Source organism: Chiloscyllium plagiosum, chromosome 33 (genome assembly GCF_004010195.1).
Source record: "Chiloscyllium plagiosum isolate BGI_BamShark_2017 chromosome 33, ASM401019v2, whole genome shotgun sequence".
Lineage (NCBI taxonomy): Eukaryota > Metazoa > Chordata > Chondrichthyes > Orectolobiformes > Hemiscylliidae > Chiloscyllium > Chiloscyllium plagiosum.
The window spans coordinates 15,712,195-15,738,765 of NC_057742.1; the positions used below are offsets into that span (position 1 = coordinate 15,712,195).

General features: G+C 38.6%; 1 protein-coding gene across 4 annotated transcripts in view; it reads left to right on the top strand.

Moving 5' to 3' along the window:
• The window catches only part of nbr1a (NBR1 autophagy cargo receptor a), a 73,635-nt gene that overhangs the window by 37,403 nt on the left and 9,661 nt on the right, over window positions 1-26,571 (top strand). For 3 of the 4 annotated variants that reach the window (XM_043675026.1, XM_043675025.1, XM_043675022.1), the window contains exons 10-20: window positions 580-718; window positions 3,164-3,448; window positions 4,088-4,177; window positions 5,524-5,691; window positions 5,937-6,012; window positions 8,939-9,046; window positions 12,353-12,508; window positions 13,513-13,617; window positions 16,277-16,637; window positions 17,393-17,499; window positions 20,594-20,666. In XM_043675026.1, the coding sequence (XP_043530961.1) occupies window positions 580-718; window positions 3,164-3,448; window positions 4,088-4,177; window positions 5,524-5,691; window positions 5,937-6,012; window positions 8,939-9,046; window positions 12,353-12,508; window positions 13,513-13,617; window positions 16,277-16,637; window positions 17,393-17,499; window positions 20,594-20,666 (1,668 nt within the window). The remainder of the gene's footprint in view (window positions 1-579; window positions 719-3,163; window positions 3,449-4,087; window positions 4,178-5,523; window positions 5,692-5,936; window positions 6,013-8,938; window positions 9,047-12,352; window positions 12,509-13,512; window positions 13,618-16,276; window positions 16,638-17,392; window positions 17,500-20,593; window positions 20,667-26,571) is intronic. The other variant, XM_043675024.1, reaches the window with a different exon arrangement.

Genomic DNA, 26,571 nt, shown 5'->3' on the forward strand with positions numbered 1-26,571 from the left:
AGTTGAAGGCTGTATGTTTACAAGTGAGTTGTGCGTTAACACAAAATTGGCAACAGAAATAAAAAAAATACATTCACAGAAAATTTGGCTTCTATTGTGTTTTGGAGGTATGTGGGACGGGAATCCATTCTAAATCCTGATAACCTAGATAGCCAGTGGAGAGTCATCATTTTCATACTGGATCATTCACATTTGGGTAGCCTGTTAAGTCTGTCTGGTAAACATTGACGTTTTCAGATCATTTGATTCATGAATTAAAGTCAGTATGGTCCATTGAGTTCAAGCTGCCTCTCTGAAGAATAATTTAGTCAATCACGTTCCCCACCTCATTCCTATGGACATGTATCAATTCTCCACACAACCAAATGTTTTAAATCATAGTCATAGAGATGTACAGCATGGAACCAGACCCTTTTGAGGAAAACAACTCCATATCCTTAACCATGGAACTTTTCACTAAATCTACTTTGCACCATTTCATGAATTTTCCCTTGGATTTAACTGTTAAGTTGTTGTCAACACAAAGTAGTCTTGCTTTATTCTCTTTGTTTTTACTAGTATTTTTATTTCATTTTGCAGGCCTGTTATTTTAACATTAGGTGCTGAATTTGTGGACGAGAACTTTCCAGATGGTACTCTTCTTCAGCCAGGACTCAAATTTATCAAACACTGGAGAATGAAGAACACAGGCAATGCTAATTGGACATCTGCTACAAAAGTAAATTGCTTTTTTGTTATATTACAATTTAGAAAATATTTCTTCATGTCTGGTTTGATAGCTAACTGATAAGTGGTTATAATCAAACTTGAATTTTGCGGCTGTAAATGGATAACCTCCTATTTGAATATAACAATTGGCAACATTTTTAATAGCCTGTCACATCAATGCATTCTAAATGTTTTTTTCATGTGTAGGATCATTATATATCATGCACATCTGCTCTCTCTTTCTTATTGAGTCATGTACTGTCTGGTCTTAATTGAATCAGTGCAGGAAGGTGAAGAACAACAGGCCAAACACAGTGATTTCCCAATGCCAGTGTTTCAATGGTGTTGTGTCAAGATAATGAATTACTCTTGAAGCCAGATAAATCTGGAGGAATGGGGTGTATTGTTGTGTGTGTGTTTCTTTGTCTGCTCTGACCAAACTGGAAATTTAAAATTTTGTTATTCCATTTTGGTAATCAAATTTAAAGAATTAAAAAAGTTGGGATCTAAAAATAAGTCAGTTGAATTGGCTAGGAAATTGCAGGAATGCAATCAAATTCTTTAGAATTAAATTGAAGACTGCCTGTACTAAACAAAACAAAGAAAGTAAAAACCGCTGCTCTGGGACCTAGCAATTAATTGAAAATAAATTGGAAGAGGCACATTATTTGTGTTGAGTCGGGTATATTATGATTTGCTGTGGGTTCAGGGCTTTATTTTTAATCAACAAGAGAGTACGTATCCTTGATGCACATGAATAAGAGAAGCAAGAGGATGATTTAAATGTAATTGGGTTCAGTGAAAGAAAAGCTTTTTGAATTGTGCTACTTTCCCCGAAAGGCAAATTGCAGTGAGTTAAAAGAACAGTTCGGAAGGAAGATTTGGTAACGCTAGATCCAGAATACAAAGCGTTTCTACGAATGGAAAGGGTATAGTGTATTCTATTACAGGCAAAAATTAATGGAATGGTGGTAGGATTTGTATACATAATTTGAAAGATGAGATCTGTTTTTGTCAATGAAATATACTGTACAGTCTTGGTGAGAGGCAAGACAAATGCAAATTTGTCCAAGAACATTACAAAACACAAATTAGAAATTATAGGAATTGTATGGGGGAAGGTTTTTATTTTGAAATGAAGGCAATAAGAAGCTTTGTTATTATGGTCATCTAAATATATGTTCAGTAACAATAGAAGAAGTGACTCCTGAGCTTGTTTTGCATAGATCCCTATTTGTTGTTCATTTAGTGGAAGTTAGTGTTGAAATAAGTGGTAGTAATGAAAACGTTCCGAGTTCCTGAACTGAATGTCTTGGATCTAGATAAACATTTTCACTCTTATTGATCAATGTTGTCAGCAGTTAAGTTACAAAGTCTTGACCAGTTGCCAAATGGTTTGTGAGAAGGGAGAACATAAGAACTAGGAATGTTAGTAAGTACTTCAGTACCTTGAGCATGCTCCTCTATTCAGTTTGATGATGGCTGATCTCACGTTCGCCTCAACCCGATTTTACTGCCCACTCTCTATAGAACCCCTTCCCAATTAAAGATCTGTCTATATCTTCCTTAAATTTATTTGGTGTCCTAGCTGCTGCCATACTCTGGAGTAATGAATTCCACAGATTCATGTCCCTTGGGCACTGTCCCATAGGGCGGCAAGGTGGCTCAGTGGTTAGCACTGCAGCCTCACAGCTCCAGGGACCCAGGTTCAATTCCAGCCTTGGGCGACTGTCTGTGTGGCGTTTGCACATTCTCCCCATGTCTGCGTGGGTTTCCTCCGGGTGCTTCGGTTTCCTCCCACAGTCCAAAGATGTGCAGGCCAAGTGAATTGGCAATGCTAAATTGCCCGTAGCATTAGGTGCATTAGTTAGAGGGAATGGGTCTGGGTGGGTTACTCTTCAGAGGGTCGGTGAGGGCTTGTTGGGCTGAAGGGCCTGTTTCCACACTGTAGGGGAATCTAATCTAATCTTTTAGAGAAGGGCTTCCTTCTCATTTCTGTTATAAATCTGCTACACTTTGTCTTCAAACTCACCCCTCATTCTAGATTGTCTCATAAGGGGTAACAATCAACTAGGTAAAAACAATGACTGCAGATGCTGGAAACCAGATTCTGGATCAGTGGTGCTGGAAGAGCACAGCAGTTCAGGCAGCATCCGAGCAGCAGTAAAATCGACGTTTCGGGCAAAAGCCCTTCATCAGGAATAAAGCTTTATTCCTGATAAAGGGCTTTTGCCCAAAACGTCGATTTTACTGCTCCTTGGATGCTGCCTGAACTGCTGTGCTCTTCCAACACCACTAATCCATAAAGGGTAACAGCTGCTCTACATCTACTTTGTCAATTCCCTTTAACATCTTTGTATATGGACAGATTTTGTTTAAATAAAGCCAGATTTAGTTTACTCTCGTGCTTAATACATTAAAATTCATTTCATTTATACTTTTCATATTTTGACAGCTTCAGTTCATGTGGGGCAATCTCATCCTGGCTTCTCCTGCTAAAAAGGAAGTTTCTGTTCCATTCCTACAACCAGGAGACATTGGTGTTGTGTCAGTGGAATTTGTTGCACCCACCTTTGAAGGCACTTATACTTCACATTGGCGCTTAACTCATAAAGGCGAGCAATTTGGGCCCAGAGTATGGTGCAGCATTATTATTGACTCGCCATTGCACACTGAAGCTGTAGATGGAAATGAAACCTCCCTTTTTAGCTCTATCAAGACTAGATCTCCTGACCATAGAGTAAGTTGATTGACTTCAAATATTTTTCTCAATGTAAATTGTTTCTTTGGGGTAAAATTTTGTATTGTATGTTCAGGTGACCAAACTGCATAAAAACACCGTTTGCCCTTTTTCACACATTGCACATTGCAATGCAAATAAAACATACACATTTGCCAGGTTGCTTCACTTAGTTATGACACATTCAAGTGAACGCAATAGCAACATAATTTTGTTAATACTTTCTCATTGCTGTGAAGAAATGTGGCCATCTTTGAATATGTTCTTGTAAGTTAAATATCTGAACTCCGTTTTATACCTGATTACGCTAAAGCCAAATGAAGTGAGAGCCTGCGGTTTATTTCCTGTTCCTTTTCATTGTCTAGCAGAGAGACAGTTGACTCTGTGCAGTTTAGGTTTGCACAGATGCTTCATGTGGATGAGCATTTTGCTGATAGCCATGCAGTTTTTAGACACTGAACTCTCTTCACCAACTCATTTTAACCAAAAAAATGGATAGTTACCAACATCATGCAGATGTTCTGTTGTCATTTTGACTGAGGTCCACTTACTTGGGGGAGTTGTAAAATTATTTGAGTACATGAGGATGCAGTAATTGACTTAATCGTAGAATAATACAGTTGGAGTTTTCTTCTTTAGATTCAAGCTCCTTTGGCTGCGGGTAATGAAGAGCAGCACGTTGCTCCTGATCCTGAAGAAGTGGAATGTGCAGGCACAGCAACTACACAAGTAATCACTGATAAATCCATGTTTTGGAGAGCTGAGAATTCTGAGCTTTAGGGAGATATGTGCTTATCATTGGGCATTTCAATCTTTTTCCTTAAAAAGAATGTTGCTTTCTTTTTTTTCCTTTCTGATTTTCTACGTTGTTGTTAATGTTTAAAAACATGGATCTTCAATTTTGTCTCTTTTTTTTCTCAATGGATCAAGGTCAGGCATGTGAAGATACTTAAGGACCAGCATTGTCTGTCATATCCCACCCACCCACCCTAACCCTTGGCTCATGCAAGTTAAATTGGGAAAAAAAAACAAAATGAAATTGCTGGAAACATTCAGCAGGTTTAGCAGCATCTGTGGAGTGAGGTCAGAGTTAATATTTCGGGTCCAATGAATCATCTTCAGAACAGATTAAATTGCCCCAAATGAACTAGTGTCCAGCAGTTTGAGGCTGATGCAACTGATCATAGAGTTTGATTGTTAGGATCTTATTTACCATCTCAGATAGCTATGCATGAGCCATATTAGCTGTAGTAAAGATTTGAAACTAAAACTATTTTCTTCTTTCAAATTGGTTCTCATCTTTATCCTTGCCAGTGCTAGCTAGCCATCCTAATCTGGCATGACTTCCTGGTGGAGATGGAAGAATATGCATTCTAATTAACTTGAGTTGAGAAATTTGTCTGAAGCCAAGGCTCATCTCTCTGGTGAATATTAGTCTTGTCCCATTAAAGAATCCCATTCATGTCATCTAGATCATTGAGTATCAACAGGCCATTATTGCTTGTAGACATCACAGCTTAGACCAAAGCTGTTGATCTGCACAATCAACATGCACACTTTGCTATCCCTGTTACTGCTGTAATCAAGACTGACTGATAAGGTAATTCTGTATAGGCAAGGGATCAAAGTAGTTGGCTTTGTGGCTTGTGTACGAGTCCTATCCATTGGCAGGTGGGACTAGATTGGGTTGGGATATCTGGTCGGCGTGGACAGGTTGGACCGAAGGGTCTGTTTCCATGCTGTACATCTCTATGATTCTCTGACTCTATGATCGACTTTGTTGTTTAATTTAGTTCATTAGTTTTAGCCTTTGGACTCATTTGTTCCTTTTTAACTTTCTGTAACTGTCCATTTTAATATTTTTTCATTCATGTAATATGTAAAGGTTTAACTGACTGCTGTTGTAGAGTGTCCACTATTGCCTTTAATAGTTCCAAAGAATTAGCAAAAGCTTAAATGGAACAGGGGAGGGGGGTGGAAATGTGGAAACAGGTTTCGAACATTTCAGTTGATCAGTTCGAATTTGATAGTGCTTTGACCAACATGGATAAAAGCTATAATTACCTTCTTTCTAGAAGCAGGCCTCCTTGAATATAGAAACTGAGAAACAACCAACTGTGCCTGATCTTGAAGCAACAGAGTCAGCAAAAACAGCAGGCATAGCATTGGGCAAACTTCAGCGAAAAGACCAGAATAGAGATCTGTACACGATGGTGCCATCTATAGACCTTCTGACTGCTCAGGTATATAGCATATGCTGCAATTCCTGAACTACACTGAATAAGTATTTTTTTTGTTTGTAGAAATACATTTATTGACATGATTTGCACATTATGAACTGATGCAGTGGATAAATGCAGCTCCTAAAACAGCACAACTTGTTTTCACCCATATGATTGGAATAGTGTCTGAATTCTAATGTTGAGAACACATTTTGAGGATGGCTGCAGTAAGGCATCATTGTCTGCTTGTTTGCTTAATATTACAGGACTTGCTTTCATTTGAACTGTTGGATATAAATATTGTGCAAGAAATGGAGCACGTACCAAACAACACCCCAGTTGGTAAGATTTAAGTTACTTGAATAGTCTAAAGCGTTGGTGCAGCTTTAACAAGCCTTGTTATTTAACTTCTATTTTGATAGAAAATCTGAGTCATTTAATTCACTTTTTTGCATTTTAGTCTTAAGATGTAAATCAAGCTTATTGTTAAAAGCATTAGTTAAGAATGTAAGATTATCATTACAGGAGTGGCAAGAAGTGTGGAGCTGGAAAAGCACAGCAGGTCAGACAGCATCCGAGGAGCAGGATAGTTGATGTTTTGGGCATAAGCCCTTCATCAGAAATGCCTTCATCATTAAGCCTTTCATCATTACAGCAGTGCCTTACAGAACAGCCTGTGACTGCTGTGATGGTATAGGTCTTTGACCAATTACTAATTTTCCGTCCGTGATTATTAAAAGCTCGACTACAAACTCATGCTCCTTATTTCAGACTTGGATTGAGCTAGTAACTACCCCTCGATCATTGTGTGTGACTTGAAACTTGATTCAAATTGAGAAAACCTTTAGTATTTTGACTGGAATTGTATTGGTGTAGTCTACTGAAAACATTCTCTGTGGTGTAACAGAGTAAGCAAGCTAATGTCATCCTCTAATTAAATTAACCTAATACAATATAACTTCACTACAATATGTCTGGTATGAAGAAATGCATATTCAATTACAATGAGAGATATAAATTTGTTTCTGTTTTCCATTCAGATTATATGGAAGAGAAGTGATTCAAAATTAAGATTGGACCCAAAGAATTTTGAAAAATTGATGACCATTTGTACAATTTAAATTGGCAAATGGGCCAGCTGCTTTCTGTATTTTAATCCATATTCCTGTCAATTGTTAATGGGCTTCAATTTTATCATATTAGAGTTTGTGAAACAAAGCTATGAAGTTTTTTTTAAGGGTTGTAAATAGAATAATGAAGAGTTGGATAAGATTTGCTTAGTCACAGTAGAGACTGGAAGGTTTTTCCAACATTATAAATTGTACTTTCATTTAAATGTCAGGATTTTGTTACTGCCGATAATGTCCTTGTCTCTTTTTTTACTTTGTGCATTTATTCCATAGTTGATTATCGTTTGGGATTTGGAGATCGTCTGTACTTATGGCAGGATAATGACAATATGTATTATGGCAATTAGCAGTGTGACTGGAGAAATGTTACTGCAGGACTGTGTGCAGTAAAGCACTGGATAATCATCAATTTGCGCATAGTATAATGTTTCAGTTATTTTTCATGTCTTTTACGCTAAATTTAGATTTGTTCACAAAGTAATCAAAATTGAATAAAGTCAATATGTGCCTTTATTCTCTCTGTAATATAACAGGTTATGGTAATTCTGCATAATAAGTTATGGTTCTTCCAGGTATTTTATAATGACCAAAATAGGGACATCAATTTGTAAACTTGGATTAAATGGTAACAAATCAAGACAATCACACCAGTGCAGGTTAACCAGTCAGTCTGCCCAGAGGACTGTTTCCTTGTTGGAAACCTAAATTTACTATAGAATAGAATAGAATTGAAAATCTTAACTGCACTTGGAGTGCTGTGAGCAGTTTTCACCTCCAAAATACAAAAGTGAAACAGGGGTACAAACACACAAAAGAGGAACCCATTGGGCTCATTGAGCCTGCTGTCTCCATTCATCATGATCATAGCTGATTCTCTAACTTAGTGCAATACATTTTCTTCCCCCCGCCATCCCCCATAACCCCATACTGCTCAACATCTTCTATCTTCTAGAAATCTACTTATGTATTCAGTGACTTCCTTAAATATATTCATTGACTGGACCTCCACGGTCTTCAATGGTAGAAAATTCCACAAGTTTCCCACCTCTTAAGAAATTTTCCTCCTCTCTACCTGAAGTAGCCTACCATGTAATCTGAGACCCCTTGATCTGGACACTTGTTTTTGTCCTCTCACTCTCCCTTTCCCTCTATCACTTCCACCCCACCTCCAAATCTTGCCACATCTGCCATGAGAAAGAAAGTCCCTGCATCCAGTCTGTCTGTCCTCATCAGAATTTCATTGGGAATCTCTCTCATTCTTTCAGACTCCAGTGAATACAGGCTAAGTCAATCCAACCTCTTATGACAAACCCGTCCCCCCAGGATGTTCACTTTCAATAATGCCAAAATTACTTGTGGTGGAAATGTAAAAGTAGATTTGTAAGGTTGGGAACTCTGATTACAACTATCAGAAAAATACTGAACAGGCTCAGGCCTGGAAAAGAAGCCTGCTTGAGGTTGTTTAAAATTTTGAATGTTTTACGAGGAGCCTCGATTATCAGAAGGACACGGACGGGGAGTATTTTGTTCAGTTAATCAAATGCTGGATAACATAGTTTAGCCAAGCATTGGGACCTTGCAATCTTACTGGATAATCTGATATTCGGATAATTGAATGCTGGATAATCGAGGTTCCTCTAATTGCAAAATCATGAAGAACATGTCCTTGTGGGTATATCAAAAACAAGGACTTGTAAATATCAGTTAGTCAGTAATACATCAAAACAGGAGCTTGGGAAAAATCATCTTACCCAAATTGTGTGGCTTGGACATGAAACTTGCTACCATATGGTACAGTTGAGGAAAGCTGCACAAATGCATTTTAAGGGGAAGCTTGTTTGGATTGATAGGTGAAGAGACAGGAATAAACAGTTATTATCGAAAGGCATAATGAAGTGGCTCATGTGAAGCATAAATATTGGCATAAATCAGTTAGGCCAAGTCTCTTGTTTCTGTGCCATAATTAAGCAGCTATCTAGTTATGTAACTACCATTTCTAAGCTTATGTATCACTTCACTTATTTAATTGTTGATCTATAAAAGTGCTCATTGAACATTCCTTTTTAAAGTTTTTTTTCTTAAACTTGTATCTTTTTACATGTAATTTTTAAGTTTAAAATTGTGTTTTTGTTTCCAAGACATGACTCCATGTATGTCACCTTTGCCACATGATGGCCCACTGATGGAGAGGCCAGGCTTAGGTCAGATTGAAGAGGAAAGTGAAGCGATTTTCAAGTCACGGTTTGGTGAGAAATTTTTTTTATTTAGATACTGTGGACTTGGAATTAACAACTTGGTTTGCAATAGTTGTTATTCAAAACATTTGTAATCTGAACAACATCATCTTTGATGTTAAATTCGCCTTGCGTTGGATTCTCTACCTTTTTGGATTTGAACTGTGTAGTTATACTGCATTTAGTGGTGAAGTGGAATCCCAAGTTCCATGTAAAACTTTTGCTAATGTTTCACATTAAGTTGGTAGAATTTACACTGGCAGACTTTAAAATTATCCTTCCTTTTGAACTTATTTTATCTTTCATTGGATTTTTTAATTGTTGCTTTCCCATGAATTTCTGGACTTAAGTCTATCATAAGTCTATCATTCTTCTCTCTTCAGGGGATGGCATCTAATGTATCAGGTTTTTCATTTTTAATCTCTTCACTGCAGTGCCAAAGGAAGTTAAAAATCACACAACACCAGGTTATAGTCCAACAGGTTTATTTGGAAGTACAAGCTTTCGGAGCGCTATTCCTTAATCAGCTAGCTAGCTCCATAAGCTTGCACTTCCAAATAAACCTGTTGGACTAGAACCTGGTATTGTGTGATTTTTAACTTTGTCCACCCCAGTCCAATGCTGGCACCTCCACATCGTGCCAAGGGAAGTTTGAATTAAATAAAATGGACAAAATTTAAATAGGATATTTTTAGGAAGATTTTACTCCAAGATTATTGTGGTGGCAGTCGTGACAACTGCTAACTTCAACTTTGCGAGATCTCACACAATTCCAGAAATAGCAATTGTTGATGTAATAGTTATGCAAGGATATGACCAGCCCCAAACCCTACCAGTCAGAAGATGGAATTCAATGGAATAACAAGAAGACAACAGCTTCTACTCTTGCCCTGTTATCCCTTCAAGTAACCTTGATAAACTGTTTTGTAATATTTACTGAGTGAGGTGTAACTGGGTTTTTAATGGTGTACAAAACTCATGATTATTGCTCAATGCCCTCACTGAAAAAATTTTTTTCTCCATTATGAAAAATTCAATTTCTTTTAACACGGTTTATCTTTATTTGAGCTTCTATTTTAATCCAATCATAACTCCATTTATTTTACTATCAGAAATCGTAAGTTACAAGTGTTTCTGTGGGTGGAGCTTTTCCCTCCCTAGGTAATGATGGAAAGGTTGAGAATATACAGTGCGAATGAAAAACATCTGAATTTTGATGACAAAGTTTGACAGTTTCCCTCTTCAGGATTAAATGCTGGCTTCAGAATCTTTCCAGTGAGCAGTGTTACCTTTTTATTATGTGCATTTAAATTTCATTTAGTCCAACTCATTTATATTATCACTTCTAATTCCCCTCTCCTTGCCTGAGAAACTAAATGGCACGAATTCCCAAATGGTACCTGGCAACTGCAGTTGGCTGAATGCTTGTACCTGTCATCATCCAACTGTGTCTGCAGCATAACATCCCTGCACTCTCTTTTGACCTTTGTCATGGTACTGGCAAGCCACCAGCCTCACCATATCATAATAGTTGCTTTTGAACCATATCTCTCAATGCTTCAACACTTGGAAGCTCAGGGACATGCAAACATTGCATGCTTTTGACAGAGAGCACATCATCTCATGCAACAACACAGCTTGAATCTTAAGGATTTTAGCTTGCTTTCTTATTCACTCACTTTATGCTTACTTGGAGATTGCCATCTGTGGCTTGGAGAAAGTGAGGACTGCAAATGCTGGCTTGCATTGCTTTTTAGTGCAGAGGGATACGAAGACAGCTTGCCACAGTGGGGAGCATTGAACAGTCAAATGGGTGACCAGTTTACCAACTACCTCTGAACAAACCTGTCTGATTTTCCTGTGCATTTTGAAAAAGTCATTAATGGTAGTGTCTATGGAATCATCATCTAACTGGGACAGAGCAAATTTCTGATCTCTGACAGTTCTCTGAATGACAAAGACCTGGGGTGTTTCTTCCACAGTCACCCGTGGAGACATGTCACCAGATTGTGGTTCCAAGTATATTCTAGGTTGAGAATCCACCAAGTTGAAAGTCTTTGAGGAGGGTGTAGGTGAACTCCTTGCTACAGCATCCCCTGAGTGGCATCTTTCATGGGTGGAGGTTCTCTGAGTGCTACCAGTGCTGGCAAAAGAATTAGTTCTATTAGAAAGATTGAAGCTTTGTGCGGATTTAGGAATGAGTTAGCAGTGGAGTTAATAGGACAGCAGGGTAGAACAGCATATTGAAGCTTAGTGAGTTGGTTTTTGATATGGAGGTCATCCTCTTTCCACATGAGCAGCCATGTTTTGCTCTGGTCATAAAGTGGAAGGCTAACTTACCTTCTTGGGCCATTTCCTCAATGATAATAGTCGAGCACCACAATGTGAAGGGCAGTTGCTAGCTTGCAGCATCTGAAGTGGTGCTAGGCTTTAAGTATGCCACTACTGGTATGGATGTCCTGACAGTAGTGATCACTTCTGTCTCTCTTGCCACGTGAATCCATGGCTAGGGTACCAAACAGCTGTTGGTGAGGTGAAGAATGGAAGATTGTCAAGGTGGACTGGGTGCCATAAATATCACTTGGCAAACACTGTCTGAAAATGGGAAAATTTTGCCTGGAGCTTTTAACTTCCTGATTTGCTGTTTGTATTTTAAATTATGATTCCTGGTAATGTAATGTACAAAGCATAACAAAAGTCTTTGGACTTATTTTGACAGCTTATCTTTATTTGTTTTTCAAAGCTGCAACTAATCAGAGAATTGAAACACCATTCTCTTTTAAAAGTGTCATATATATTGTGTATTTGAATTCAGTAATTCTGCTCATTTGTGGATCAGCACCAGAAAAAAATTAGTACCATTCAAATTGTTCAGTTTTTTAAAACAGAATTATTAATGGCCTTCATGATAAGGAGCTTATCTCTTACTGGTCTACCTCTTCTGCACATTCAGAGATTGATTCTTATTGCCTACAGGATAGCTAATCATGAGCAAATAAATGCACCTTTTGAATCCCAAAGATGGGTTGAAGATAAACTGAATAAATGATATTGCAGTGGTCAATACTTGAATAAATATCTTGGTTGAACATTGGGTTATCACTTAAGTGGTTTGAAAACTACTATTTACAGTTGTATAAAGGATGCTTTCTTATTATTTGTTTTGAAGTATACACTTTTATATATGTAAATTAGAAGTTGCACTTCTGAATATTCTGCCTCACTTAATCCTGCAATTTCTACAAGATAGGTATCAAGAAATCAACCTAGTTTTAAATTTGGTCATTTGCATCATTTTTTATGCTTGTTTCCTTACAGATGTGACATTGATGGAGAAGCCAACAGATCATCCTCATTTAGAAGAAGGCGAGGAAGACATCAGTGGAACTCAGTTTGTCTGTGAGACAGTTATTCGTTCTCTAGCTTTAGATGAGGCACCTGATTTGCTGCCACGCCGCAGGGGTAAACCTGACAGTAAGCATTTGTCGGGGGTTAAAAATACTAAACAATATTGACTTCAGTGCCACATTAGCATTGTGAATTTGTGTGGAAACTTTGAACATTTGTGGAGGGTTGAATGTAGGATTTATAATATCCCCTCAGTGGATAAGTCATCTTTTATGTGTTTCATGATGATAAATAGTTCAATTTGTAGCTAGGAAATGGGTGTGTTTGACAGTACTATTATTTCTCAGATGGAGAATTGTTAAGGTGAAAAATTATTTCTTGTTTAGTGTTCTGTTCTAGATTGCTCCCTTGTTTTCCAGTGGAGTTGTTTGATTGACGCTACTTATTTGCTTTGGAACAAAATAGTTTCTCTAAAGTAAACATCTTGAAATAGTTATACTGGAGATCAGACTTTAAAAACATCTGATCATTTCTATAAACTGTACACTGAAGATCATGTAGGGCCTTTTTGATGTTGTGGTATTGCTACCATGTTGGCATACTTGCAGTAAATTTTACAGTCTTACTAAATGAGTAATAGATTTATACTTCCACAGTAATCTTTGTTCCATACAAAATTGTCTTAACTATAATTAATCATTTTGCGATTCGTGATACACGATTGCATTTAAAATATCAATGAATGAATGATGTTTTTAGTTGTTACAGAGGATGTATGTTATTCAGTTTTTAAGAATTATGAGAATTATTTTTAAAGTAAATTTTAGAGAAAAAGGGAGAAGTAAAACAAATGAAATGTGCTTGAGTAGTTGTAGAAGTTCTAGAATTTTACTTTCATGTTACATGTGCAGTCCTCAAAATTTTTTAACATCAATGATTTAAAAAAAACAGCAAATTGGAGTGAGTAGCATCATCCCTTTCCGATTTTGTTAATTGTTCTGGTGATAAAGGCAAATTAAAAGGGAGATAAGTGCATTTTAATCATTCATAGACTGTCTTTCCCTCTCCCCAAGTATAGGCAAAAGTTATCCATTAGTCTTTCAGCCAGTTTTTTTTTTCATTTTTACCAGGCTCCTCCCAAGATCTGCAAGAAACCTGTTGCTCTGTTGGCATCAAAGAAGGAAAACCTGGTGGGATCGTTCTGACCACAGAAGAACAGGTGTTGCCAGAGAAAGGTAATAGAACTTTGGAACAAGAGTCGCCCTTCTATCCATAAGAACTTGATCTGCCACTGTTCAACAAAGTCATGGCTGTCAGTCACTTAAAATGAATATTCACTTGTGGCATCTGGTTTCATAGGTTAGACCAGCATTTATTTCCCATCCCAGTTGCCCTAGTGAAGTGGTGGTGGGCTGCCTTCTTGAAACACTATAGTTTTGAGGATATGGACTCACCCATAGTGCTCATTGGAAGGGAGTTCTACGAGTTTCAGTCATGACATTGAAAGAACACTGATAAGGCTCCAAGTCAAGATAATATATGGCTTGAAGAAAAATTTTCAAGGTTATATTTGTGTTGATCCTATGCATTTGTTGCCTTTGTGTTTCAGGTCGGTAGAGGTCAAGGGTTGCAGTTGTTATGGGTATGTTCGCTGAGGTGGGAAATTGGTTTGTAGGCATTTTGTCCGCTCTCTAGATGACATCTTCAGTGCTGTGGAGCCTCCTGTGAAGTGTTACTGTCCTGTGTCATTTGGAATTTATTTGGGTTGGTTCCTGCTGCTTCTGGTTGCTAGTTTCGGTTGTTCGTTGCAGTGGTTGGTATATTGAGTCTAGGTCTACATGTTTATTGATGGAGTCTGTGGATGAGTGCCATGCTTCCAGAAATTATCTGGCTGTCCTCTGTTTGGCTTGTCCCATTATTGTTGTGTTGTCCAATCGAATTTGTGGTCCTTGTTGTCTCTTTGTATAGCTACTTGGGACAGTTGGTTGTGATGTTTAGTGGCTAGTAGATGTTCAGGAATGCAGGGCACTAGTTGTCTGCTTGTTTGTCCTATTTAGCCGCTGCATGGGATCTTGTACACCACATTTGTCCTGCACGTGGTGGGTATTGGGCCTTTTGTTCTGATGAGTTGTTGTCTGAGCGTGGCTGTCAGTTTATGTGCTGTCATGAATCCGAGTGGTTAGAGAAGTCTGGCTGTCAGTTCCGAGATATGTTTTATATAAGGTAGAGTGGTTAGTGTGATGGGTCATGGCATGTCCTCATTACGTTGTTTGTCTGCCAGGCATCTGCGGTTAAAGTTGCAGGGATATCCGTTCTTGGCAAAAACTTTGGAGCGGTGTTCTTCTTCCTCTCTTCGCGGATTGGGAGTGCTACCGTGTTCTGTTGCCCTTTTGAACAGGGTCCAAATGCAGCTTCTCTTGTATGCGTTTGACAACCTGAATAGGATAGACAGGCAGACCACGTGCGATCCGAATTCATTAACATCCACTAGCCACTAAACGCCACGACCAACTGTCCCTACTGTAGCCAAATAGAGGACAGCCAGAGAATTTCTAGAAGCATGGTGCTCATCCACGGACTCCATGAATAAACACATTGACCTGGACCCAACATACCGACCACTGCAACGAACAACCGGGAGCAGCGGGAACAAAACCAAACAAATTCCAACCGACACAGGACAGCAGTGCTTCACAGGAGGTTCCACGGCACTGAGATGTCACCTAGATGTCAACAGCTGCAGACCAATTTTCCATCTCTACGAACATATCCACTACAACTGCAACCGGCTATGAAACTTTGCACTAAACCTTGAAAACCTACAGACGAGGGATGCTAAGTCAAGGATTTGCAAAGTGCTGTTGAAAGAACCTTGCTGGGTTAGTGCACCTTGAGATGGTGCACACTGCTATTGCTTTGGGGAAGGAACTAAATACTGGAAATGATGAACGGAGTGCAAATCAACTGGATTGCTTTATCCTTGATGGTGTTGAGTTTTTCAGGTGTTATTGGAGCCACACCATCCTGACAAATGGAGTGCATTCCGAGACATTCCCTATAGACGTTGGGAGGATAGGAGACTAGTTACTCTCTACAGAATTATTCTTTCCTAACCTTCCATTTTGGTATTTATATAAGATGCTAGACAATCTTTAGATTTACAATTATCAGTTGACCCAGATGTTCAGAAATGCTGTTTTTGTTTTTTCCATTACTGATAGTGCCTAGCAACACAATTTCTGACATGTGGTACGCTGCTTTTGCTTATTTTGAAATGATTTGTATTGTCTTTCCCAGCCAAGCGTTTTTTTTCTTGTAAGTATCCTATTAATTTCAACTGCAGAATGAGGCTAAGCATACTTATTTTGGAATCTTCTGAGAACAACAATAAAGTTATTTTAAAAATTCAGTTAAGCGAAATGTACTAGATATTACAATGTAATATTGTTGTAAGCCTAGAAGGATTATTTTCTATTCAGAGTAACTCTTGTCTCTGTATCAGAAAGATAGGGAACTTATTTCACCATTCCAATTTTTCTTAGTTCTTTCCAGTTTAATTTACAGAGCCATGTATTTCAGATCCCTTAGAGCCATTGCATTACTAGCCAACTCTTGGAAAAATGCATTCCTAGATTGCTGTTGAATTATGCAGCATTTATGCCATCCTTATTCCTTTTAATGTATTTTCCAATCTTTCAAAATCTTTTGCAATCATGGTGACTAAAACTAAAGGAAAAGCCAATGCATAACCATTATCTTGTTGAGAATGAGCATCAAGTCTTTGAATTTCATACATGTCACTCTTGACCATCATTTAAACTGCAGTTTAAATGGATGACAAGGTTATTGATCCATTTTTTAACGAATAAGCTGTTGTTTGCTTCTGATTTGCAGATAATGAGCTTGAACCTGATGTGGCTGATAGTTCCACTGTAGATGTTGAAGAAGAGAAGTGTGACATACAAAGCCAAGTGTCCTCAGAGTGTTCAGAGGATTACATAATTATCTTACCAGAGTGTTTTGATACCAGTCGTCCTCTGATAGAATCTAGATGCAGTTCTGCCGTTTCCCAACCTGAAGAAATGGAGGATGAAATAGAATTTGTATCAGATGCAGAGGTGAATGAGAGTGCAAATGGAGTTGATGAAAACAAACTTCCGTTGCAAAACATTAATGACATATTGTGCACATCTCAGACACTGGATATGGAGCCCCTTAAACCAGAGGTGCTGTCTGCACCTTTGCTCCACCAAAGGTAGTGTTATTTAGCAGGTAATATACATTGCAGTAAATATTCTCATGTATTCTGTTTAAATAACTCTCATCTGTAAATTTACACTGATTACATTTGGAATGTTTAAGTTGCAGCATTGCCTCCCCACAGCATATAATTTAGTTTCTGCAAACCAAAGTTTAGAAATTTAGTAATGTCACAATCAAATGATTTTGATGATTATAAAATGTTTTAGAACTAACATTCAGAAAGCTTTTATTGGCTGTCTAATGGATTAAACTAAATATCCTGTATGATTCAAGTTCCTGAGAATCCAGTTTGTGACTAGTTAGCTAAGTTAATCAATTATCCATTATGATTCTGGTTTAGTAACCAAATGCACTTCCTGTGTTTTTTTTGTTCCTTTATTGATTTTTATTGTCTCTCTATGGCAGTGTAGATCCTGGGTCAAACAGAATCAGGTCATGTTGCGTTTTTACTGAATTCGAATACCTTCACCTTTCCTGTAAGAACACTCTCATGATAATATTCCCAAGACACCTCCTATGAAAATTCATACATGCAAGAAGTTAGAGGGAAGTGAAGTGGTTGTCAATGGGAGCATTTATTTAAATGAGGCACTTTCATGAAAACATTTAAAAACCCTAATCTAGTATACATCTTTTTTGTAATGTTAGAATGAAGATGTTTGTCCTGAGTTTATAATTTAAGTTGGTAATAAATTAAATTCGCATGGACAACAAATTTTCATTTGTTTTCATGCTTTATTGTTGAAGGAATGATACCTCAACTCGAAATTCAAATGAAGTTCAGCCTGATGTATTGGTAATGGCTGATATGGAGGATACTGCAGTTACAACACCTGTCCATCAAGAAAACAATGGTAAATATGGAATATCACAGTTGCAAATGTTTGTTGCCAGTTGCTGTATTGTTGTAGCTTCCCTTCTTCATGAGTATTCATTGCTGGTTATTTTAGTTTTTCTTGATTCTAGCTTTCAATTGTCTTTTGGTTGCTGTATTGCACTGGAGTATTTCAGCTGGTGTTGCAAATTTTGAAGACAGTTATAGAGTCATAGAGATGTACAGCACGGAAACAGACTCTTCAGTCCAACTCGTCCATGCTGACCAGATATCCTCACCTAATCTCGTCCCATTTGCCAGCACTTGGCCCATATCCCTCCAAACCCTTTCTATATATATACCCATCCAGGTGCGTTTTAAATGTTGTAATTGTACCAACCTCCATCATTTCCTCTGGCAGCTCATTCCATACATGCTCTACCCTCTGCGTGCAAAAGTTGCCACTTAGGTCCTTTTTAAATCTTTCCCCTCTCATCCTAAATCTCTGGTCTCTAGTTCTGGACTGCCCCATCCCACGGAAAAGACCTCATCTATTTACTCTATCCATACCCCTTGTGATTTTATAAACCCCTCAGCTTCCGCCACTCCAGGGAAAACAACCCCAGCCTACTCAACCTCTCCCTGTACCTCAAATCCTCCAACCTTAGCAACATCCTTGTGAATCTTTTCTGAACTTTTTCAAAGTTTCATAACATCCTTCCGAGGGCGGCATGGTCGCTCAGTGGTTAGCACTGCTGCCTCACAGCACCAGGGACCAACCTCAGGCAACTGTCTGTGTGGAGTTTGCACATTCTCCCCGTGTCTGCGTGGTTGTCCTCCGGTTTCCTCCCACAGTCCAAAGATGTGCAGGTTAGGTGAATTGGCCATGCTAAATTGCCCGTAATGTTAGGGGAATGGGTCTGGGTGGGTTGCTCTTCAGAGGGTTGGTGTGGACTTGTTGGGTCGAAGGGCCTGTTTCCACACTGTAGGGAATCTAATCTAATCTAAATTGCCCATAGTGTTGAGGGATATACATGTTCTGTGTGTTAGTCACGGGTAAATGTAGGATAATAGGGTAGGGATGTGGGTCTGAGTGGGTTACTCTTTGGCGGGTCGGTGTGGACTTGTTGGGCTGAAGGGCCTGTTTCCAATCTGCAGGCATTCTCTGTATTCTATGGAGTCTGATAGTAGGGAGACCAGAATTTCACACAATATTTGAATAGTGGTAGGTCCAATGTCCTGTACAGCCGCAACATGACCTCCCAACTTCTATACTCCATGTTCTGATCAATAAAGGCAAGCATATCAAACACTGCCTTTCCTGGCTGCGACTCCACTTTCAAGGAACTATGAACCCGCACTCCAAGGTCACTGTTCAGCAACACTCCCCAGGACCTTACCATGAAGTGTATACGTTTTGCTCTGATTTGCCTTTCCAAAATGCACTTTGCATTTATCTAAATTAAGCTCCATCTGCCACTCCTCAGCCCATGTTATTATTATTTTGAATGATAAGTTAAAACTGGCATCATGGAAACTTTTTAATTAAAAACAGAAGAGTTAATTTCAATAAAGGGTGAAACTCGTTACGAAGTGGATGCTGTCTTAATAAGACAAGATTTGGAGATGCCGGTGTTGGACTGGGGTATACAAAGTTGAAAATCACAACTCCAGGTTATAGTCCAACAAGTTTATTTGGAAGCACTAGCTTTCAGAGCGCTGCTCCTTCATCAGATGGTTGTGGAGAATAAAATTGTAAGACACAGAAACACCTGATGAAGGAGGAGCGCTCTGAAAGCTAGTGCTTCCAAATAAACTTGTTGGACTATAACCTGGAGTCGTGATTTTTTTTAAAGTTAATAAGACAAGTCTGTTTGATGCCTGGTATTAGTTTGGTTTTGGTTCTAATTAATGTTTACTGTAATTTGGACTTGGAGGCTCTAAAACAGCTTCAGCATTTGAGGGCTGATTGAGCACCACTTTTATTGGGCTGTGTATATGAACTGGAAACCACCACTTCAAATGAAGGTTATAATGTGCTGCTGATGTGCAGCTCCAGGATGACAAGGGAACCAATAGGCAGGGAGCACAAGATTTTGGGTGCAACATCAGAGGTTCAGGTGGGCAGGATCCAGAGACGGAGAAATGTTTTGTTTTCAGTGGGCAAGGAAACCTTCACCCTTCTCTTCCCCTCTCCTGCAGTAACTGGTTCTGCACTTTGTAGTTTAATCTATTTTCTTTTCATCCTGCAAACTAAGAGGAACCTCAATAAGTTACCAATGACCAAGCACTCTTGCTTTTTCTCTTTGTGACTCAATGCGTCAGTCATGCGAAGTAGCTCAGCACTTACTATTTTTAGGTGAAGCCCTCAGAATTTTTCAGATAACTTTTGCTGGAGTGTTGACAAAGTCTTGACCAAGTACCCAGGAAATTGAGTTCAAAAATCTTCTTCAAACTTGCAGTAGCAAGTGAACTGTGAAAGGGGTTATAGCTTGAAGTGCTGTACAAAATATTTTGCAAAAATAGCTTACTCTCAATCAGCTGGTTGACGTTGGGAGAGGCCCTTTGGGCATGCACTATTCACAAGATGCCACACAACCATTTTAATGAATGCAAGCAGGCAATTTAAGTGGCAGTCAACTGTGTATTGATTACCTGGGCAAATGTTCCAAGTGTAAGCTTTCATTCTTTTGCTGAGATGGGCTAGTCTGGGTGTTTTGACTTTCGACAACAATTTGGCCACCTTAGGGCTCATTAGGACCTAAAGGAACTGGTAAAAATACACAGATCAGCATTTGAAAAAATGACAGGTGTGAATACTGTCTCAATCTGGTTTTAACTAGTATGCAGTTCAGTTTTCATTCTCCTATTTATTGTACAGTACTGTGTTTAAATACAATATTAACCAGATACTTGGCTCAGTTGTACAATTATGATACAGCTCTTTCGCTATTGTTAATAACAAATATTAGTTAAAGCCAATCACAAATGAATTTTTGTCAACTTATGACCATATGTCAATTTTTCTGGCAATGGCAAGGAAATTTTGTATTAATGATATAGACACCTAGTGGTATTTTGCTTTTAAACCATCTTGCTATTTTGAGACTAATTGTTATACCATCTGTTTTCAGTGTCTACACGTTTGGAGATAAAGTTTGCAGAACCACCAAAGACCATGAAAAATATACAGTGCCCTCATTTAAGGTGAAAGCACTGTTTACACAGACTTGCTATTAAAAATGCTTTTGCAATACAGCATCTGCTTGCTTTTGATGGAACTAAAAATGTTCAAGATTGAAGTATGCTTAGGAACAAACAAGTTAGGTCTAGGAGTAAGGCTCTTGCTTCTTGACCTTTTCAATTATTTAATAAAATTGTGGCTAAGCTGATTGTAGCGTCAGTTCCAGATTCCTGATTACCCCAATAACCTTTAAATCCCTTGTCCACTAATTTGTCCACCTCTGCCTTAAAAGTATTCAAAGCTTCTGCTTCCATTGGCCTTGTGAGGAAGAGAGTTCAGAAGATTCACAACTGTTTGAGAGAAAATAATTAACCTTATGTGTACAGTTTTGGTCGCCCTGCTATTGGAGGTATATTATTAAATTGGAGAGAATTTAGGAAAGATTTACCAGGATGTTGCCAGGACTGGAGGTTTTGAGTTAGAAGGCTAGGCTCTGGATTTTTTTTTAACAGGCACGTAGAAGGCTGAGGAATGACCTTAGAGGTTTGTAAAATCATGAGTGTCATAGGTCAAGTGAACAGCAAAGGTGTTTTCCCTAGGATGGGTGAGTTCAAAATCAGGAGAAATATTTTTAAGGTGAGATAAGAAATTTAAAAGGGACCTGAGGGCCAGTTTTTTTACACACAGGGTGGTGAGTTTCTGGAATGAGCTGCTAGAGGAAAAGGTAAATGCGGGTACAGTTATAACATTTCACAGAAATTTGGTTAGGTATATGGGATATGGGCCAAACGCAGGCAAATGAGGCTAGTTTCGTTTGGGAAACTTGGTCGGCATGATCGAGTTGGACCAATGGATCTTTTTCCATGCTTTATGACTCTGACTCCGTCTTAATGGAGATCCCCTTATTTTTAAATAATGTCCCTAGTTCTAGACTCGGAGAGATATTTAGCATGGAAACAGACATTTCGGTCCAATTCGTCCATGCCGACCACATTTCCTTGATAATTCTGGTTCCATTTGCCAGCATTTGGCCCATATCCCTCTTAACCCTTCCTTTTCTTATACCCATCCAGATGCTTTTTACATAGCAGCCTCCACCATTCCCTCTGGCAGCTTAATCCATACATGCACCTCCATGAAGAAAATGCCCCTGAGGTCCTTTTTTTATCTGTCCCTTCTTACCTCAAACCTATGCTCTCTGGTTTTGGACTCCCCACCCCAGGGGAAAAGACTTTGTCTATTTACATTATCCATGCCCTCATGATTTTATAAACCTCTATAAGGTCACCCCTCAGCCTCTGATGATCCAGGGAAAATAGCTCCAGCCTATTCAGCTTCTCCCGATAGCTCAAATCCTCAACCTGGCAACATCTGTGTAAATCTTTTCTGAACTCTTCCAAGTTTCACAACATCCTTCCCAAAGCAGGCAGACCAGAAATGCATGCAATACTCCAAAAGTAGCCAAACCAATGTTCTAGAATCTCTCATGAACAGAAACATCCTTTCCTGTTCACCATGTCAAGCTCCGTCAGTTTTGTATATTTCAATCAAGTCAAGTCTTACTCTTCTAAACTCAAACAGAGGAGAAAGTGAGGTCTGCAGATGCTGGAGATCAGAGCTGGAAATGTGTTGCTGGAAAAGCGCAGCAGGTCAGGCAGCATCCAGGGAACAGGAGAATCGACGTTTCGGGCATAAGCCCTTCTTCAGGCTTGTATCTGTTTAAACTCAAACAGATACAAGCCAAGCCTGTCCCACCTTTATTCATACGATAATCCACCCACTGCTTCCTTAAATAATGTACACAATACAGCAGATGTGTTTTGATCAATGTCCTGTATAACTGATGCAAACCCTCCTTACTTTTGAATTCAGTTCCCTTTGCAATGTGTGACAACATTCTATTACCAAGTCCTTCGGAAAGCTGAACCCTGTGCGCTAGTGTTTCGAGATTCATGCATGAGAATACCCAGACTCTCATCTCTGCAGTCACTGTCCATTTAGTTAAAATGTTTTTATATTTTTTCCTGCCGAAATGGATAGTTGCACATTTTTTTCATATTATATTGTAGTTGCCAGATCATCGTGCACTCACTTAACTTAGATATATCTCCTTCTATTCCTTGTGTCCACTTTGCAGCTTACATTTTTGCTTTTTCTATGGCAGCCATACTATCTGTCTCTTTATCCAAGTCATTAATATGAATTGTCAAAAGTTGATTCATTGATCCCTGTGGCACACTACTTGTTTCATCTTTTCAACCAATTTGTCTACTCTTTCCTGTTAGCAATCCAATTTTCTGTCCATGCCAAAATGTTACTCTAACGTCATGCTGCTTTTTGTTTCTACAATAGTCTTTTGATGTGGCACCTTTATCAAGCACTTTTTCCACAGGGTATCTTACTATTTCAACAAAACCAATAAGTTTTGTTTTTAGTGGTAACTCCTATACCTGACGACAGTCCATTTGAAAGATTAACCATGGCTCACTTGATTTCCACCTTTAAGTAGAAAGCCAAGAGCAAGTTCCATTCCACTGGCTTGAACACGCAATTTAGAATGACATGTCAGTCCATACTGAGGTGTAATTTTTCAAAAGCACATTCACGTGAGACTCCATCTATCCCCTTACATGAATGTTAAAGTTCCCAAACCATTACTCAAGAACTGGTGAGTTCACAAACCAAAACCACTGAAATCAATTATCTGCTTATATCATTGCATGTTGAACTTAGCTGTTGTGTTGTCATACTTATGTCAATTGCGACATTTTAAAAGTTAATGAAATATTATGACCATGATACCTTTTGAGACATTTTGAAGATGAGAGCTCAGCATACTGTGGATCTCTCTCTGCCTCAGAAATAGTTGAGGCCAAAACATTAAATGTTTTTGTGAAGGAGTTAGATATGGTTCTTAGGGCTAAAAAAGATCAAAGGGTTTGAGGACAATGTGTAAACAGGATACTGAATTGATGGTAGGCCATGATCTTGCTGAACAGTGAAGCAGGCTCAAAGTATTGAATGCCCTATTCCTATTTCAATTTTTCACACAAAAATAAATATTTCTGTGCAAAAGCACATTTGTCGAAGCTTTCATTTTGCCCTTATCAATACAGGTCTCAAAAAATATATTAAGAGAAACCTTGACCAATTAGACTGGTTATCATGGAGAGTGCTGCACTCAGTGACAACAGATAGTTAACTGCTATGTTTTGTTGAAATTTTAATCAGGAATTGCCCAGGATATGAGCCAGAGAATAGTTGGCATTTATTATGTTGTATCGTGGTGTAGCATGTGTATGGTTCTTTCTGTCTGCCTTGTTTTTTAATATATTGTAGTTTCCAGTACATGTATGTGAACTACACTGTGAACTTGACCGATCCTAAATTGATTGTCAGTGAAATTCCTCATTAGGGTTATTTAGTAAATGTTGTCCAAATGCAGAATAAAATCTAATGTTTCATGCTACGCAAGTTTTGTAAATAAGTTTGGGCTGGCCATTACCGTGCATGATCTGCCAGTCTTTTGAATGTATGGATGACACCAGTATGATCACACCTGCACTGAATTTACACATTAATAAACCACATTGCCCATTTGTATGATAGGCAGGACATCTTTTATTGGCATCCTGTTAGTGATGAACGCCACTTGTGTTGCTGCAGCCTAGTTTCAGTGTGAACCAGTTAGCTTCACCAACTGCTTAAACATTTGAGATACTTTACCTTACCTTTCCATGGTAATCTGTAGTAGACAAGGCATTTATTTTTTTCAGGATGAAAAATGACCAGCGTTAGGCCCCTTCAACAAGAAATGATCTGATCAGGATAACCATTATTCTGCAGGATGGCTTTAATGTGCTCTGTTTCAGCATCAGACTTGCATCAGACTAGTAGTAGAACATCCCTGACTAGTTTTCCTTGATCAAGGAAAAGAAACTGATTTGACTCATCCATTTCAATTGTCAATTTGAATGCAGAATATCGCCCATTAAGGCATGTCAGGAACCTCTTACTGGCAGCTGCAAGTTCACATGTACTAAACGTATCATCTAAGTATTGGAAGCACCTAAGGGTAGGAGATTAGGTGCCATTTCATCACAAACAAGTTTCTCAGGATCCTAAAATATATATGTAAGAATTAGATTCCACAAGTGATCCCATAGTGGCATCATACTTGTCCTTGCCTATGATTGTTTCTGTACAACATGAACGTGTCAAATGGTTGAATGACATTTTGAGCAAGTTTTCCACAAGAGGTGAAGGATTACTTCACGTTTGCGAAGACCATTTGGTAACACTGCTCATTTGTCATTGCCAGCCATTTGCCAGTGTAGTGTTTGAGGAAGCCATAGACAGTTACATTGCTGTATTATATTGTGGCAAACTAGAACTAGCCCCTTGTGTGAATTAGTATCATTAGTATGAACTCAGTAAATTGTGCAGGTGAATTCAGTTTTGATGACGTGGTATAATATCCAAATAAATGTTACTGTGGAATTCCTGCTAGGCCCAACTCTTGCAAACTTCTTTGCCATGAGAAATGTGTCTTTAAAGAAATGACATCCAATTTCCTACTCCTTATGTATCTGTCAATGTTAATGATATGTTTGCTGTAATATAAGCAAAGTACTGGAGAAACTCAGTAGGTCTGACTGCATCTGTGAAGAAGAGAGAAAGAGTGAAGTTTGAGTACAATATGAATCTTCAGAGCTGAGCAGAGTTCTGCTGTATAGGGTTCTGAATAAGACTCATGAGACATGAAAAGTTAATATTCTGACTTGTTGAGTTTCTCTTGCATTTTGTTTTTATATCACGATTTCCAGCATTTGCAGTAGTTTGCTTTTATTTGATATGTTTGCTAAATTTGAATCCTCAGCTGCATGTAGGAATTTCCTTGTGTCTTAATGAGTTTCATCTAATGCTTAAATGCATTTTTTTTAATGGAATTTGTCAAATCCAGTTACTTTGATATTCTAGTTAAGAGATTGGCTGGGGGTACCTATCTCAGTTGTTAATACATGTATTGGGATGCCTATAGTTGCATGCACTGTTTGCCTTGTGGTATGTTTGCTCTCAAAAGATTACATTAACATGTACTGGAAGCTACATATATTAATACACCGGACACTGTTCTTTGCAGACAAAAAGAACTGTACATGTGCTGCACCTATTGACTGTCACTATTCTGTTGCATTCTCTGATTCGTTTCCTGGAGAATATATTGACCAATCAATGTTAACTTGCACAATTTAAATCAAAGCTTGGCAATTAACTGTCATCATCACTAATTGCTAATTCTCCATTGTAATGCCACTATCAGATTTCACTTATCATTCTCCTCTCAGAACATTTTTTTTCCTTTACATTGATATTTTATGCAAATTGTTTTGAAGGTTGTAAGAGAAAAATCATTGACAAAATGTGTCTATTGTTAAGAGCACTCAAATTCTGTAGTACCAATCACCTACAAGTGCACAATCCTTTATCTGAAATGCTCGGGACCAGCTGGTTTTCGGAATTCAGAATTTCTCGAATTGCAGAATAAGTGGCAGTTTAATGGAGAAATTTCTTAGAATCTTTCCAAAGAACAGACTTGCTGTGAGTAAAACTGGCCCTGAAACAAAATTGAGGCCTGCCAGTACTGGGCCATGCCCACCACGTCGCATCTGAGTGACACACCGAGTGGGTGTTGACTTGGGTCAACTGTTTGCGCGCCAAATAGAGTCATAGAGATGCACAGCATGGAAACAGACCCTTCGGTCCAACCCGTCCATGCCTACCAGATATCCCAACCCAATCTAGTCCCACCTGCCAGCACCCGGCCCATATCCCTCCAAACCCTTCCTATTCATATACCCATCCAAATGCCTCTTAAATAGTGCAATTGTACCAGCCTCCATCACTTCCTCTGGCAGCTCATTCCAT